Below are 19,224 nucleotides of genomic sequence, written 5' to 3'. Positions count from 1 at the left end.
TTCATTCTACAAAGAAGCCCCCATTATACAAACTTATTTGATTTGTAATTAAAATTGTTTATTTTTAACCTAAACAATTTGTAAATATAGTTATGAATAAAACACATGAGACAGCTACGCGGCTTCCTTTGTTTGGGGCTTGTGGAATTAGGGAGGGTTTTGTAAAGAAAGCCAATGAGAATGTGTGTTCACCTATAGACACCATGACAGACTGTAATAGCCCCAATAGATGCCAAGCTATACCATGCTAGAGCAGTGTCGCTATCTACTGTTTTATTTTACAATCAAAATAATGAAACCTATTTTCAACAACAGGGCTGTTCACTTCTAGCATCCATTAGTCCAACACATACCCTTTGTCTTTATATAAAATCCTCCCTGATCCACAACAACCCGAAACTATTTTCTCTTAAACATTTTGCTGGTAGAACATCTGTTGTATCTATTGGTTTGGTCTAATATTTTGGGGTTGCCTGTGCTTTAAAATAATAGTGGTCCAACTATTAAAATGTCTAATGTCATAATTTTGAGTTGTTTCTTTCATTCTGGTTGTGCGGTGTTATAAATTTATTAACTCAAATACAATAACTTCAGGAAAAATTGATACTCCTTTTTAGATTTAAATTTCTATTTAGAAAGGTTGATCTATTTAATAAGACAGTATTATGATTTTACAAAATATGTTTATGCCCTTAATCTTTGGTCAAACTATATGCCCACAATTTTTTTAGACCTGATTTTTTGAAAACTCATCACTGACAATTGTCTTTTTCCTGATAATCATCCAGATATCTGAAAACCCATTAATTATGTTGGTAAATATAGTTAATTAGTGTTTGTTGTTTCGGGTAATTTTTCAAGTGGATTTTTTAGTTTTGCAGGTTGAAATGTTAAAGTATTCTTAAAAAAATATGTACTTTGATAATTTGTTAATTCACTTGTTTTTTTTTGTTTTGTTTTTAAATCTCATTCTGTATATTTCTGTGTGAGTGTTTTTGAGTATTAGTTGTCAAATTTATTACTATTAATAATTTTTTAGACATTATCCAAGAATCTTAAATGGAAGGAGGACCTTGTTGAACAGCTTACAGAAAACAGCTCAATTCTAAGCATTGATGAGTTGAAAAAACAATTGGTTGAGCTTCAGCAAGAAAAGGAAGAGCTACTGAAACAAATAAAAAGTAATAGCCAACATGCCCAAAATTCTTCTGCTAAGTAGGTATTTTTCTAATTCAAATTTTAATTTTTTTTTTTTTTATTCAGCTTAAATGAAAAATAAAGCTATTTTTGTACATATGAAAAAAAAAATAATCCACAGCAGGCTTGTGTTCAATATTTTTTTTCTTGGGGCTAATAATAACATGCAATATGAGTGAACTTTCTGTGTAATTACTACCTCAAAATATTTCATATGTCTCTTCTTTGTCTTTGCAATGGTATCTCTTCAGTTTTTTATACCCTTGTCAAGAATAATATCTTTTATGTATTTAAAAAAAAGTGAGTAATAGAAGGGTTCAATTTGATATTTTTTAGAAAATGGTATGTTCAATTTCCCTGGAATTGAAAAATAAAGTTAGAAAATTGAGAGATGGAAGTTTATTAAAATAGGAGAAATTTATATTTATCGATTACTATAGTTCAAGCAATACTTAAAAACAAAAAGACTCTACTAAATGAAATAAGAAATGCTTCTTCAATGAATTTGACCAGATATATTCACATTTTTGTCTAATAGGACTCAATTTAAGTCTAATACGACTTAAATCACTTTTAAAGGAGCTCCTATCCGATCTTTTCTGTACAGGATCTTGCTTTTGGCAGTGATATTCTGCATAACCTTGCTCTGTAGCTCTTTATCTCAATCATTCACTGCATGCTGCAACTTTACTGAGTTTACAATAGGTAACTATATCATTAGCATTTAGCTCTAGCTTTGACAGGATAAACATCTCCATGTGGCTTCTCTATGTTAAGTTTTTCTTTCTCTTTTTATGATCAAGTGGAAGGTAAAGTTCTGATTCTGTGATTTCATTTCTTAATTCCAGCAAAGATATAAATATTAGAAAAGAGAAGCAATGCCAAATATTGTTATCATTGCTAATGCCACTACTATGTAGATAAGGCTTGCATCCTGCCCCCACCTTAACCAGACCTACTTCTTATCTTTAGCTTAGTTCACTGCTAACTGTTAAACATAACAGTCTTATGTATGGCATGTCAGGGAGTAATCGCTCAAAAAGACTAATTTATGTTTTCATTCAAATTAATTTTTCATCTAAAATGTATGACTTTATTACTGATACTAGGCTCTTTGGAACACTCTTGATCTTAGATCCTTCCATATTTCATGTATGGAATGGAGTCCGACTTGGGCTGGAATCCAGCACAAGGACTCTAGTTATCAAATGGCAACTTGCAATTAGGTTATTTATTTATCAGGGTTGGATCGGTATTGCTTATGACTGACTGAAAGGTCTTAATTACCTGAATAGAAAACTGTACTTTACTGCTACTAAGCTTAGCTAAGCTAAGCTTGCTCCCTATATAGACAGTCTATCTATCCGTGGTGCTACAGCCCAGTTTGGACCTTGGCCTCCTCAATGAGCCTTCGCCATGTAGCTCGGTCTTGTGTGGCCTCTCTCCAGTTGTATTCTCAGAAGTTCTCTGGAATCCCTGATGACGGCATCCTCCTATCTTAGCCTTGGCCTGCCTCTTCCTCTGGTCCGATGCAGCCTACTGTCCAGTAACCTCCTCGGGATATCAACCGCTGACATCCTGACGACATGGCCAGCCCAGCGCAGTCTCCCCAGCCTTATGTGCCGCATTACATCTCCCTCACCGAACAGCTCGTAGACCTCCCTGTTGGTTTGCCTCCTCCAATTCTTGCCAGCCTTGACTCAGCCAAATATTCGGTGCAGAATTTTTCTTTCGAAGATCAAGATTTCCTTTTCTTCAGCACTTGTCAGGGTCCAGGCTTCCGATCCGTAAGTGAGGACTGGCCGGATTAGTGCCTTGTAGAGCTGGCATTTGGTGCGGTGAGTGACAGCTCGACTCCTCAAGTGCTTCCTGAGTCCAAAATAGCATCTGTTAGCCTTCATAAGATGCTGGCTTGTTTCCAGGGTGATCCTGTTATTACTGCTGACTAATATTAAATATTTAAATTTTAAAATGTTGAAATAAACAATTTTCTTATTTTGTTTCCATTTTGTCTTTTAAGTCTTCATGTCTTTATACCATATAATGTAGACCTTCAATTTCAGGGTTGCTGAAAGTAGAAGAAAACGTCTCCAGGAGCTAGAAGCCAAAGTGGCAACATTAATGAAAAAAGTTGTTGAACAAGAAAGAATAATTAAACTAAAAGAAAAATCTGAAGAAAAGATCAATAAACTGAGACAAGAAATAGTGGTACGATTATTATCATTTTTCCTTATTTTATTTTATAATGTATTTATATTTATATTTGTGTTTTTTTTTTTATTATAAATATTTTCCATATTTTGTTATCTTTTCCTCTATCCATTTTTTCTCTCCTTTCATTACGAATTTCTTAATCAACTTTTTTTTTTCTTTTTACCAAGACTCCCATTGGAGTCCTATACTGCCTAAAACCATGGTTGGAGGTCAAGTTTTTCATTTTGTGGGACTGCCACACAATGAAAAAATTCAAGGCCCCAGGGCAGATTCGAAGACCAGCAGATCTCAGATTGGTAAGACAGCACCTAACCACTAAGCCACAGACGGCCCTTTAATCATCTTTGGTAATGTCCTAGATATTATTTCTTCAATATGTTCGAAAAGGAGTATAGTTTTTGCTTCTGTAGATTTGAGGAAGATCTTGTTCATATCAATTAGTTCATTAATCCTTTCTCTTCTGAATTTTTTAGGTATGGATCCATTTTAGCTGTTATCAGGCTATATTTTCTTTTAATTAGATTAGCAATGTTTACAATGTTATTTTTATATTTGATCTTGAATTCCTTTTCAAGTAATTTTTTATTAAATCTATTTCATATTTATTTATATTTTTTTCCTTTTAACAATTGTTCAATAATTCTATAACTGTAAGTATGTGTAATAATATTGGGAATGATGATTAGTGTCTGTAGAAAACATGACACACTTTGTGAGAACTCAAATTATTTCATATTTTGACACTCGAGTGATGGAAAATGTTTGGAATAGAGTGGGCTGTTTGTAGCTGATGGAGTCAAGGCATAGGTCATTGTAACCTTAGAACTGCATCAGCACCGGTTCGAATCAACCTGGGGGGTTGCCTTTATACCTGTGTCGTTCCCATGAAATGAAAACTTGAGCCTCCACTATGGTTAAATGATGGTTAATTTATATATAATTATATTCTACCATGGTGGTACCCTGTGGATAACCCCCTGCCCCCTTCTTTATGTTAAAAATGACTAGGAAGATAAATAAAAAAAGTTTGAAATTGAATTTCTTCATGTGTTGAGAATATCTTGTTACAAAAGTTTGCATTTTGATAACTTTCTAATGATACAAGCATTTGAAGTAGGTGATTTTCAAAATAAGATACTTTGCTAAAACTTATGACATAGTGATGGTTAGTCTTCTACTATTCCATTAAATAAAGCAGAACTGTTCACATTTTTTTTAAACTCAGAATAATTAGTTCTAAATTAGTTTCATTTTAATTTGATCTTAAAACTAACATATTTTCACATTTAGTTTATCTTTAATATTTCATTTTTTAGTTAATAAATTTAACTTTCATCATTTAACTTTTTCTAGGAAATGAAACACTTAAAGGTAAAACTTATACAGCAATTGAAAAGTGAAAATGATAAATTTAAAACATTCAAAACTCAAAAAGATCGGGAGGTATGTCAGTTGAAAAATCAGAATATGAAAAAACAAAATGAGCTAAAGAGAATGGAACAAATGCATGTAAAACAGCAAAATGTTCTACGGAGGAAACTAGAAGCTGCTGCAGCAGCTAATAAACGTGTTATGGTTAGAATTTTTAATGTCATAACTATAAGTTTTAATATTTATTATGTTAAATTAATTATTGTTATGGTAGGATAAATGTTACATTTATTATTATTGTATAGTGGCTTGGAGGAAGGATTATAATGGAGAGGGTAGGCTGGCAGAAAAAGTGAAGCCAAAAAAGGTAAGCTTGTGCATTCCAGGGGCGTGGTAGAGAAGTAAGTTAAGAGTACAAGGCTATTACAATGGCAGACATTCCTTTTAAGCTCCACGTAAACCTTCCTTTCATGGGCGTGGCCTTTTTGGCTTCACTTTTGCTCTGAAGGTGAGTAGGGTTTTGCCACCCCTCTGTATCATGGAGTAGTTCCACTTTGTGGTACCATTTAGTGAACATGGTAGTTTTTAGTTTATGTATTTATTACTATAATGGATAACTCAATGTATTTTCAATTCTTTTATTGAAGCGAAACTTCTTTACCAGTGTTCTATGATTCAAGAAAAAAAAAAAATTATACGATAGTTTATAATGAATTATAACTTATGTAGTAATTGGTTTTTACGTATGTTAAGCTGGAAATTGTCTGCAAAAAAATCTTTTCATCTCTTTTATTTTCCAGTGTCATGTTATTAAGTAATCAAGTCATTTCTAGACCATTTTTTGTTTAGCTGACTGTACACAGCTCATAATCCTTATAACCCTATACATAATATAATATAACCAGGTTCCGTTTACTAGTTTTGCTTATATATACGTAGTCTATAGTTAACCCTAACTTAAATCAATGTTTTACTACTTAAGCTGATAATGTAACATTGTTTTTTTTATTGATACAGGCTGCCTTGGAAAGACAAAAAGCTTCCCGTGATAAAAAACCAAAAGGTTCATCTACTGAGAAAATCAAAGAAAGAATGACAGAAGAATTGGAACTAATAGAATCTGAATATCAGGCCCAAAAATCTTTAGATTATCTCATGCTAGACAGAGCTGCGTTAACCAAAGAGCTTGCAGTTATAAAGGTTTTAATTAAACTTAATTTTTTTAATATTAATTTTTTTTTTCTCTCCTGCTTAAGGTAGAACCACTTTCTATTAATGTGATTTAGATTTTTTTGGATCTAAAAAAGTCACTTCTATGAAACGTTCTATCTTTGTGATTATCATCCATTAGGAGCCATCTTATTTTGTTATTGACTTTGGCTGCTACTTCCCACCATACTGGCTAGAAAGGAATTCTGATAGTTGACTACTGCTTTACAAAATCTATGAACCATACATCATTGACACTGCTCGATAGTCAATCTACTTTTATAGAATTGAAATAACAACATAATTCATACTTTTTAAATTTCATATGAGAATCAAATGAAAGAGATTTTCTTCTCAAATAAACACTCAAGTTCAAACACTGACAAATCAATATATATATTTTTTTAATGGAATAATTTAGTAATCATATAATGATAAACCATTATTGAACTATTTATTGTCCGATGTTTCACTGACTTTGCAGGGCTGTTCAAAACGATAGGTTAAACAGATATTAACTAATTAAGATATTGGCTTTTAATCGACATTGGGTCTATGTCTGTTTAACCTATCGTCTTAAACAGCCCTGATGAAGCCCTGCAAAGTGGGGGAAAACGTCGGAAAATAAATTGTTGAAAACTACTTTGTTTTGTCAAACTTTTTTGACTGTAACCCTGACCATCTTATTCATATTTTAAATTATACGGTTTACTATTTATATATATTGTAATAATTTAAAAATTATGAAAATAAAATAAAAAGAATTTTGATAGTTAAATAAAACTTATTTCAAATATAAGAGATAACTTGGGTTCAAATTAAGAACTTTAATACTGAATAGATAATATAAATTTTATTATATAAAAAGACTCTTAATTTCAGGGCGTGTAGTTGCTAGACAATCAGAAACAGGCATTTACAATAATTACAATTAATTAAATTAAAATCTAGTTTACACATGTATCTATTTTTATGTATAGCAAAAACTAACCAAGTTCGCGATCTTCCTTTGATTATCCTTGGTGTCTTCTTTTTTCTTATTGTTCTGTCCTTCTGTCCTAAATGGCTTCCTTCTTGACAGAAATTTATGAGGACCTCCTCATCCTGAAGACATCCTTTCTCTTCTGTGTCCACACAAACAATGACCTCTTCCAAAACGAAAACCTGCCTTGAGGTTACATGTAAACATCGATTGTCCCACAACAGTTAGGGATTTTTCCAAATGATTTATTTTCTGAATATTATTCATTTGCACTATTTCTTGATTTCTATTTTTCCTTTAATTTACTGTATTTTCAATTATGATGGGAAGAGTTAAAATAGTTTTTATGATATTTGAATCTGCTCACATGGCCTTGATTCAACGGACTTGACTGAAGAATACGTACCGCCATCTTGGCTTTGTTTGGAATACAACGTATTTCTTTTAGACAAAGAAAACTGGTTAGCTTGCTTTTTAATTTAAAATAACAAATAACAATATTAAAATTATACCTAAAATAAAACATATCAAAACCCTTTATACATCAAAAATATACTATTTACTAAAAAAGAGCATATTACAATATATAAAACATTATCTGTTGTGATTTCATTACAAATATATGATATTTATTAATGAAATGGTTATACTAGTAATAGTCATTAATGTTGTAAGTTATATTAAGTTTATTGACCATGATAATATATTTTATTTCTTCATTAAAAAAATATATTATTCCTTAAATCAATAAGTTTGTATACAGACAGTATTGATTCCTATTATTGAACTTACAATACCAGGGAAAATGAAGTGTTAATTAAATAAGATTATAATTCTGGAACTGTGAATATTTCTTCCCATAAGATACAAATAAAAACAATTAAATTTAAGGCTAACACAGTGATTTAGAATATTTTAAATTAGGGCATTAAAATTGGCTGCTAGAATGAGCCCTTTCGAAGACAAAGCAGTAATGATTAGCAGTCACTCCCAGCCTCCAGAGTGGGCAGTATCAGCAAAGTTATCTTTAAAGGAAGGGCAATTTTCTATGTGACTTGCCTCTATTAAAAATATTATTATTATGACAGGTTTTTATTTATTCTGTTACTGTAGCCAAATATATATACTGTCTATAGTGGGTTTGGAGAGCCGTCTAGGGTCCACTCAACCTCATAAAGAGGGTACTTTTAATCGGGGCAAAATCTGGTAGTTGAGTGTAATCTTGAACAAATCACCTTGTATAACTCCTGTTCAAGAATTAGTACTTACTTACAAAAGTACCAAACCCCTGAACCTGTCATGGGTTGTAACACTCCAGATATTCATTTTCAAGACAAAGTGGAAGTCAACAACAGTGTGATTCTTCCTCACTAAAAAACCTCCCTGTTCTTGAGGTTACCATTCTATAGAATTGCCATCAAACATTACTTCACAAAGGGTATGGTGACTATATATCTTCTTCTTAGGGCTTCATATTAAGCCTCTAAATGATCTCTCCATTCAATAATCATAAATCAATTAAGAGATCATAAATGATCTCTCTCAGTTTCAAGTTTTCTATCAATATGAGCTGGATAGTCCATATCACACCAGTTCTCTCCAGTTATCATTATATTTATTTTGAAAAGTTAAAAATAGGAAGATTTATAAATAAATTAAAATTTACTTAAAACTGGAAATTATAATTAGTTAAGGAAATATATATTATCTGAAAAAGTAAAAGATACCATAATGTGATGTAGCTGTAAATATTAATTAAATTTTTACTACATTAATTTTCATTAATACTATAGTTTTGTTAATTTATATAAAAATTTCACTTTTTCATTTTTTGTTTATTACTGTATTTTTAGGCATCTCTTGCTGATAAAAGTATTTCGGATGAAGAAAAAATAAAATTAAAAACAGATGGTAAACAAGTAGAACATGAGTTAGAACTGAGAACAGTTGAAATATCAGATTTGCAACAGAAACTAATTGATATTCACCAAGGTTGTTCAATTATAACTTTAACTAGTAATTTTTCTTATTATTAGTGAAACGTATAGGATTAATTGCTTATGATATCAGCAGATGATCAAACAAGAAGTTACTGGGATGTCATTCAATCAATGTCTGATGCCAAATGTGCCCTGTCTCATCTATTCAATATTACTTCTGAAAAAATAATTGAAAGTGTAAACAAATCTTTACTGCTTAATGAAGTCATGGTAATTTTCAAAATATTAGATATTTAACATTAAATAAGCTATTAGCTATTGCTATTAATCTCTAAATATAAGTTAGTTATTATTAGATTAAATAATTATTAATTTGTATTGTTTATTACCGTTAGATAGATAAATATTTATATCGTCAGTTTAAATAAATTTTGGGTGGTTTTTGGAAATAAATGGTTTAATTAATTATTGATGTCTAAAAAAATGCAAGTTAGTCTTAATCTCCTGGACAAAATTAGTGCATCGCTTTGCATTTTAGATTTGTTGGTTTATTTCTTTATTGGAATTGAATCAAATCGCTCAAACCAGCACTGGTATTTGTTACTATTGTTGTTGAAGTTAGGATTATCTCTACATAATCCTCTGGTGATCTCTGTAAGTTGAAAGAAGAAATTATTTCGGTAGTATTGCTTGGTATTTATTCTGACTCTGTCTTCCCATCTAAATAATAATTTTTCATTTTTCTGTTCAAATTTTTATTGAGTTTTCTAAAATTATAATATGATTAGGTCAGAAGAAATTGCAATCAGAGCACTGACACTATTGTATAACGGCTTAGCCAAAAGGCAAGTGGACTTATGCTTAAGAATAAACCAATCGTTGGTTAGCAGCTTATTCCATCATGATTCAGTTCAAATTCGAAATGAATTTCATTTGACTAGAAACGTGGTGATTTCTAGCAGAACAATAAGGAGACACCTATGTAAAGTGAATATGATATCCAGAGGTCTTGCCACTGGTCCACTTATCACCAGACAGCATCAAGTGGCCAGATTTAAGTTTTCATGAGTGGAAGCAGTTTAGTTCAGTGACGAGTCAAGGATTGCTTTATATTCTCCTGATGGTCAGATGAGGATGCTAAGATGCCCTGGAGAGCATTTGGTGCCCTCACCATTTCTTTGAGTATAGCGTTTGGAGGAGGTTCTGTAATGGTGTGGGCTGGTATAAATTTTAAAGCCAACATAGAGATGCACATGATAAGTAGGGGTTCACTGACTGCAAAGAGCAATATGAAACATGGTTTGCACCATTTATTAAGGAAAATTTTCTTTATCTCCAAAAAAAATGTCAATAGAGCATATGTAGGATATGCCAAAGAGGCACATCAGAGCTCAGAATCATTCCTTAACAACGGTTTCTGGACTTGAAAAAGCAATATTAGAATAATGGGATAGCATTCCTTAAGAGGACATTGCCCGTGTCATTCAGTCAATACCAAGACAACTGGAAGGTGTTAAAGAAGCCAAAGGTGATGTTGCCACTAGATACTGATGAACCTGTTTTGACACTACAGGTAAACATTTTTTAAAAAATCAATTCTATCTTTGTGAATTTATATTAAAATTTCTTTTAACATTTCCTTGTTTTTTTTTTCTATTTCTTAATTTCCAATCTAATGTGGTTCATTTTACCATAAAATGGTCTTTATTATAAATTTCTTTGGAAAAACATGGGGGGGAGAGGGGAGGGGAGACTGTTGCCTGTTATCTGTCATAGGATATGAAAAATGAAGTGATATGCTATTTTTGTCCTTGAGTTTATTTGTTAGAGTGCTGGCTTTCTATGATGTATGAATCCTGACTCGATTCTCAAATTTTTTTCTGGATGGAAATTTTTTTAGCTTGTCAAATGAAAATCGTGATTTGATTCTTCCATTGTAAAATGATTATCTGCCATTAGTGAATAATGATTAGAGCACAGAACTAACTACACTGTCACCTTAGAATGAGGTCAAAACCAGGTATATATACTAGTGCTTTCCTTTTTTAGGCTGCTGTGGGATGAGTTTAATTTTTTTTTTTGGATCAATTTTCAAACAGTATTAATTTAACTGCAGGTACTTAAATTCATAGCTCAGTAATTTTGGGGTAAGATTGTTCCTAATTTGTCGTGGCTCTTTCATAACTCCTTTTATTACTACTTCTTGTTATAAATATTAATCAAATATTGTTATAAATAGAATAAATTTATTCTTATCTTTTACTTTTTCCAAGTACCGATGTTTTGTTACCTTCTTTACATTATCAGGGCTTATGTCAATGTGCTGGACCACTTTCATCAATTTAGGTGGGTATTTGGGCCTACCTTATTGCTGGATAAAAAAGTATAATTATTAGATCCTGCATTTAACTATTCTATGAAGCCATTTTATCTCTATAATCTTATTTCCATTCAAGAATTTTCATTTTGATAATCTAATAAAATATTAAAATTGCTTTGTTTAAAAGTATAAACTATCATTTTTTTTCAATGCCCTAATAGTACAAGAGCTGGGAGGAAAAAAAGACAGTTATTTCACCCCAATTTTTGATTACTTTAATGAAAACTAGGTATAATTACTAGTCAAAATTGATGAGTCTGCCAAGTATAGGTAGGGGGAATAAAAAATGGTGGCTGTTTAAAAACCTTAAAAAAACAATAATTTTTCATAATCATAATTCAAATAAAAATTTGTCGGAATAACTATATATCAATTTATTTTAGAAAATATCGTGAAAACTACTACTCCTACAAAGATAAGTGTCAGAAACTACTTTATAGCTCATTAAACACGCTTTAATTTGAGTACTAATAGACATCTGTATGTCGAATGGTTTTTGAGATATAGATTTCTCAAGATAAATTCACTTACTACAAATCTTTCAGTAAATTTTTATGAAATGTTGCTTTTTAAAAAGCTATAGCTCGAAAACTATTTAACATAAATAACTCTATTAGGGCTCATATTTTAGCAAATTTACTCTTCTTTAAATAACGTTGTCTTAGGTTTCTTGTGTTGTTCTTACTTTTTAAGATATAGAGCTCTGAATGAAAAATTAGTTTTTTTTATCGCTTTGAAACAGCAGCCATTTTTTATTTCCCCTACCTATACTTAGCAGACTCATCAGTTTTGACTATTAATTATACATAGTTTCCATTAAAGTAATCAAAAATTGGGGTGAGATAACTGCCTTTTTTCTCCTCTTCGGCTCTTGTACTATTAAGTTTATCTGTTCTAGGACTTTCCCAAAAGTCTGGTTTATAAAAAATAAGTCTTGCAATAGTCCATAAAAGCCCAAGTAGGGATACCCAGAGGTACCTGATTCTCCATTGTAAAACATAAAATAGAGTGCTCCAACAGCCTGCATTAAAGCAAGAATCACACCATGATTCCCAACCTGATAAGGCTCATTAGTTTTTTGTTTAGAGAATCAATGTGGCATGGCAGGATTCCTTTCGGCTTTGTCCATCATAAAACCCATTGTTCTACTTGTTGGATAGTTAAAGAAATAATCCAGACTTTTAATATTTATCAGTTCTTTTTATTTAAATTCATGATCAAGATTAATATATTAGTAATTGTCGGACAATAATATTATATTATTTGTTGAACTTAGGACCAACAGGCAGAAATAGAGCAGCAATTGGATGAGAGTAAGATAAGATTATCAAATTTTGAACTATATCATACTGAAACAATAGAAAGATTAGAAAGGAAGTGTGAAGAAAAGGTAATTGTAGTATATTAGGTGTTTAACAATTGATTGTAAGTCTCTTGTAATTTGCTGAAGATGTTATTAGTTTTTTAATGGTTCATAATATGTCTGAATAAATATTGGGTTAGGGAAGAGGGGCAGAAACTTATTTGCTCACAGCTTCAGCCCAGTCATTAAAATCGAGTTGCTAAACTTTGATTTGTTTATTAGATGTTTTATGTAAGACCAATTTTAATAGTGGAAATTTCTGCGATAATAAATTATTAAAATTAAATGATGGTAAACTATTTACATAAACCCTGTATTAAACAATTGTATTTGAAACAAATAACACAATGTGATACATTAAACAATCTTATTGTTTCTAGTTACCACTAATGGAGATTAGTGCTGATATAATGAGAAGTGCATGTGATACTATACTCAGGACTATGAGAATTCTCAGAAAAACTCTTCTTTTACAACATTTTGTGCTGATGTAGCAACTCTGCTTCAAGCAGTCATATTTATTCTATACAAATTTAATTTCAATCTTTTTTTTTTTTTCGCCCAAGATTCCCATTGGAGCCCTATAATGCCTAATCATGGTTGGGGGTCAAGTTTTTCATTATGTGGGACTGCCACTGAATGAAAAAAGTTAACACCACAGGCCGGATTCGAGATCAAATCTCAGATCGGTAAGACTGCGCCTAACCATCTGAGTTACGGATGGCCCTAATTTCAATCTTAAATGCATTCACACTCCCAAGTGGCAATGAACTATCTCTTGCAATATACACTGTTGTTAGTTATTTGGTTTTAAAATATCAGAGCCTTAAAGATTTTTTATCCTATATATTTAAATTCATTTGCAAGGTCAACATCACACTCACTACCACTTTCAGAAGATATTATCACTAATACAAAGCACAAAACAATTATTTAGCAAAACAGTGCAAAAAGTAATAGCAACGAGCTATGAGTAACAACACAAACAAATGGTGGAGACCAAAAAGAAGATGGAGAGTCTATCTGCTTATTTTCATGTTTGGACATATTTAAATTGAGAATTTCAAAAAAGCCTCATGTCCAAAAAATGTTTCAGGAGACAAAAAACTAAATTTATACACAAACATTAAATTAAAACATTGGAATGTATATCATTGATAAAAAACTTATAGAGACAAACAATTGATGATTTTTTATTTATATTCAGCAGGAGGGTTAGTAATATTAAAACAGTGCTTCATCTTGATTTTTTTTTAGATTATTATTGGTTTAGATAGAAAATATTCGGATTTCAATTAATCAAGAGACAGTGTGGTTGCGATCTTAACAAGTTGGGTGATGTATATGTGTGTATCAACCTTTGGATAAAAGAAACAGAGCTACTGTATTATTCCTTTAATTCGAGGTATCCTTGTTTCTGAGATCTGCTTATTTTAAAACTTTATCTGCGATCTGTTGATTTTAGCTGTCACCTCCCGCTTACTAGATTAAGAGTTAAACAAACCCCTAACAGGTCCTTGACTTATGTTACCAGGCTCTTATTAATCTAGGGGCACTTGAAAATTAGACCGGTAAACTTCATATCAGTGCTAATATAAAATGTGCAGTATACTTATTTATACTGCTATTTGTCACTGTTGTTTCATTATTTCAATAATTACTCATATTTGTATCAAGATTAAGATATTCTGAAATTGATTCAAAATTCTGTATTCAGTTGTTTCTTTTTAAAGAATGAAATATTTTTGTGATTTCTGTTTTCTTAGAGATCTATTTCATGTTATTAGATTCATAGAAAATTGATGTTAACTAATAAATCTGTTTATGAGGAACATCATATTAAAATTTTGTTTAAATATATTTTTAGCTATATTTTCAAAAATTACAGTATGGGCAAATAACAAATTTTTCATTTTCACAGACTCATCAGGAATCTACACTTAGGTCAATGGTGAAAAATTATATATCTGAATATAACTTCTCTGAAATGAAACCCAGTTATTATTTAGATTTAATAAATAAAAATGTTGATTAAAATATTTATTTTAGATTTCTTTTTTAGATTAAAGTTGTCATTGCCATTTAATTAATCACCATTGTCAACTTAATTATTCTTTGCAAATAAATTTGATTCAGTTCAAGTATGAATTGTTCTTTTCTTTTTGAACTAATTTTAGGTTTTTTTTGTGTATCCAAATTGAAAAAATTAAGCTTTCATGTTTAGGCATGGATATTGACATACATATATTTTAGGCCAAATTGATTTAACTATATATATTACAAATGAATACTCAGAATGCTAATACTTTAATTGTGACAGATTGTATTCAATAAAAAACTAATTTAAAAACAATTATTAAATGGTCTCCAGCAAATAAATATAAGTTTAGGTTTCTTTTATTCATTCTATTACTTCCTTCAATACATGCAAACAAATGTTTTATATTGGAAGATTATTGATCGACCGTGTGTAAAGATGAAGGGCCCCGTGTGTTTTGTGACATACTGGAAGATTATTGATCGACCGTGTGTAAAGATGAAAAGCCCTGACGAAGCCCTGCAACGTGGGGCGAAACGTTGGCTCATTAAAATAGTATAATTCTACTATTTGAGTTTTTTTTACCGCACCCGGACCATATTCCTTTCAAATGTTTTATATGTTTCAATTAATGATATATATGTTTATGTTTTAATTTTTAAGTTTTTAAAGTTTTAATTTTTCAAATATGTTTCAATTTTATTATTTATATGTTTCAAATAATGAATTAAAAATTACTTTTGTTCACTATTATTATTTCGATTAACTTTTTTTCTAATCATCTATTGAAAGTTTTGTCACCATAACCTCTTTTCTACTTTTAATTCCTTAGTTTCAATCCTATGATCTAGATGATCTCCTTACCTTATTGCTAATTATTGAATACTTGATAATATCTTCACTTAGGGATTTTATTATTATAGCAGCTATTGTTATCTGAAGGAGATTGTCAGGGCTGCGGTCAAGAAGAAAAAAAATAGTTTTAACTATTTATTGATTGCCAATGTTTCGATTCTCAATGTAATGATGATCAATGAATTACATTGAAGTTATCAGGGCTTTTGTGGTGGGTTGAGATGTAAACCATGTTTCCATTGTTTAAATCCCTTTCCATCACAACAGTCCTGATGAAAACCTACATTGTGGATCAAAATGTTGGCAATCAATAAATTTCTTTTTTCTTGACTGCAGCCCTGACCATATCCTCAGATTCACATACAATCAATTATCTGTATATAATAAAACTAATGTTATCATTTACATTTTTTGTTTGTTCTTTTATCTATATATATATTACAAATGAATACTCAGAATGCTAATACTAATAATTGCCTTTAATTGTGACAGATTGTATTCAATAAAAAACTAATTTAAAAACAATTATTAAATGGTCCAACAAAAGTTGTTTAGATCTTTTTAAAAGTTAAGCCATATTTTTAGTAACAATGAACAAAAATAAAACTTATCAATACAAGACAGAGCCAATATTTTATTGTGCTATTAAATATGGAGGTGATATTTTATTTTCAAGAAGGATATGATCAAGAAAAGTTAAAAAACTTTTGAAGGCCAATGTTTGAATCCACATCATAGGCCATAATCAGGACTACAAAAAAGAACTTGAAACTACCGTAGGAGTATTAAGGATGGAATATGGTATTACTAGGACACGTTAATATGGAGAACATTTAGAACAATACAAATAATTAGAAAGTTAAAACAAAAAAAACAGTAGTAACTGATAAAGTGATAATAAATGATGTACTAATAGAGAAATAGAGTTAATAAAAGATATCAGAATATAATGCAAATAAAGATACAATGATGAAACATATTATTTACTTTTGAATATTGACAAATTCCCAAGTGATTTTTCATTGCTTCTATATACACCTTACATTACTCTATCTGTTATTACTTTTATTATTTACTATTTATCACTTTAGCTGTTATTATTTATCAATTTTCTTATTATTCCTTTTTTATACCTAGTTCATATTTTTACATTTTATCACCAATGTTTGGTAGTTATTTCTGTAATGCTCTTATCATTTGATTGTATTTTTATTTTCTATAATTATTCCCCAATTATATGAATGATAAATTGAAATTATTTAAGAGTTAATTAATAAGTAAACTAATTATAACTTTCTTTTAAATGTTGATTTGGTTTATTTCATGTTGTGTTTGTTTGAAGGTTAATGATATCATTGAACTTACTGCTAAAACAGAAGAAGTAGAAACATTCAAATTTGATTTGAAAAAACCAGAAACATTAGAAAAAAGTACTAATAAAATAGAAGAAGAAAGTAGTAGACTTCTCAATAATAATCAAGAGGTGATTTAGAATTTCATTCTAATATACTTTTGTGATAGGAAGTGGTTTAGGTTAATAAATTTTTAGATAAATTAGTTTCTAATTTCCAAAAATTCTCCCTCCATATAAATTCCTTTAAATGTACCACGTACTGTAAAAATCCGATAACCTTATATTAAAATAATAACCTCTGGAACTTAAGAGGATTGGGGGAAGGGGAGAGGAATGGATTTGTTACTGTTTATATTATATATATAATATAATTATAGAGGATTTATTATAATATATATCCTCTTTTATGAGTTAATAGCTATTTTTTATATATAAACAATTTTCAGTATGTTTTATGTTATGTATCATTTTAGTATTATTTATTTGTTGTATTAAACCAAAAAACAAGCTAACTAATTTTCGTCAGTAAAATATGCAATCACAAAAGATATCGTCCAAAGGCACCATTCAAAAGTCCGTTGAATCGCAGCCATGTTGAGCAAATTCAAATATTATATTCAAACTTTATTTAACTTCCCATCATAATAGTAGTTACTATTGTACTACTTATACACTTGTGTTTTTGGTGCAGGAGGACGTATCCTGAATGCAGGAGGCTATCTCTTTAATAATAAAGCTTTTCATTTGAACCTAAGCTATACTTAGGATATGAGAATTAAGTTAAAACTATATAAAATTCCTTTTAATTAAAAATAATTTTTACTCCATTTACTTTAAATATTTTTTTAATATTTCCAAATATATATATTGTATCCCATAATACAATATATATAATTAAAACTATTTTTCAATAAAATAAAATTATCAAATTTTTTTAATGATTACAAATGAATTACTTTTGCTTAAGTTGATACATTTTAGCATGTTTCCTTTTTTTTTTTTTTTTTAATCATACTAATGTCTGCATAATCACTGATTATCAATATAAAGTTTAATTGTTTTGTGCATAGAAGTATTTTAAACAAAAGAACATGGTTTATTTTAACGTTTAGTTGCATTTATTTCAACGTTTAGTTGCATTTATTTCTTTGGCTTTTTTTTTTTTATCTTGAAAACTATTTTCTTTCTTCAGGAAAAAAAGAATTCTGGAAATTTGAATGAAACTTTTAAAGTTGATGATAATACACCTTCTGGTTCATATGGATCTGTTATCTACGACCCAAGTAAGGATCCTGACTGGAGAGAGGATACTCCTATCCATAAAAGACTGCAGGCTTTAAAGGTTTGCCCTAGAAAACTTTCAGTACTTTATATTGATTGGTAATGGTAGTATAAATTACATCAGTAGTCAAAATATTTGAATTAATGTTTATTAAATCATTAAGCAGAAAAACTATTTCCCCCATGTTCAGAACTAAAACATTCTGCAATATTTAACATTCATTAATAAATCTATCTTAACTATTTCAATATCATATGTTTTAGAAATAAATAAAACACTGTAACAAGAAAAATATATTAACCTGAAACTTAAATACATTTAAAATCCTTATTATATATATATAATAATTTGGTATAATTAAAACAAGTTACTTAAAACAATAAATCCTGGAAGATTAGCTATTTCTATGCCGTCACATCTGACCAATAACATTTAGATTTTAATTGAATCTTTAATTAACTTTCTTTAATCTTTAAAATTAACATTTTAATTTTAATATATTGTGAAAAAAATTTATTTCTATATTTTATTATGAAAAATAAACATAATTCATAAAAAATGCATGGAGGTCAGAATTTTTCCCCTTGACCGTCAGATTTTTCCCCAATTAAGAGTACCCACTTTAAGATTTTGGATAGATCCCTGAGGACTCCAGAACCTACAGGGTTGACTCATGGCCACAGTAACAGAATAAATAATTATCTGTGACTCTTCTTTTGATGATTTCCTCAATTAACTAACACTGACTGCTGACAATCTTTCAGTAAACAAACACTAACAAAACAAAGTATTGGTCCTCTTACAGTTTTTTAGTTATTTCTCATCCATCGAAGTGTGTTGTTAGGCGATCCAAACAAAGAGTCCCTTTTTCTTCTTAGGTGACTCTTGGTTGTCCTATTTTTTCAAGATGTCCACCTTTACTGGACAGAAATTTATGAGGACCTCATCCTGGAAACATAATTTCCCAATCGCGCCCAAACAACGAATGCTTGTCAAAAACCAAAACCTGTCTTGATGTTGCATGTAAACATCGATTGTC

The 19,224-nt window shown here is 30.0% G+C and overlaps 1 protein-coding gene across 9 annotated transcripts in view; it reads left to right on the top strand.

Moving 5' to 3' along the window:
- Positions 1-19,224, top strand: part of LOC106682577 (chromosome-associated kinesin KIF4) — a 34,929-nt gene that overhangs the window by 12,537 nt on the left and 3,168 nt on the right. For 5 of the 9 annotated variants that reach the window (XM_014423509.2, XM_014423508.2, XM_014423501.2 and 2 more), the window contains exons 10-18: positions 1,040-1,215; positions 3,261-3,405; positions 4,765-4,986; positions 5,800-5,982; positions 8,827-8,965; positions 9,044-9,183; positions 12,570-12,683; positions 16,892-17,032; positions 18,096-18,245. In XM_014423509.2, the coding sequence (XP_014278995.1) occupies positions 1,040-1,215; positions 3,261-3,405; positions 4,765-4,986; positions 5,800-5,982; positions 8,827-8,965; positions 9,044-9,183; positions 12,570-12,683; positions 16,892-17,032; positions 18,096-18,245 (1,410 nt within the window). Of the gene's footprint in view, positions 1-1,039; positions 1,216-3,260; positions 3,406-4,764; positions 4,987-5,799; positions 5,983-8,826; positions 8,966-9,043; positions 9,184-12,569; positions 12,684-14,577; positions 14,696-16,891; positions 17,033-18,095; positions 18,246-19,224 lie in introns of those variants that run through there. The other 4 variants (XM_014423506.2, XM_014423507.2, XM_067051741.1 and 1 more) reach the window with 4 other exon arrangements.

Source organism: Halyomorpha halys, unplaced genomic scaffold (genome assembly GCF_000696795.3).
Source record: "Halyomorpha halys isolate HHAL.00 unplaced genomic scaffold, Hhal_1.1 Scaffold425.1, whole genome shotgun sequence".
Lineage (NCBI taxonomy): Eukaryota > Metazoa > Arthropoda > Insecta > Hemiptera > Pentatomidae > Halyomorpha > Halyomorpha halys.
This window is presented reverse-complemented; position numbering and strand designations above follow the sequence as displayed.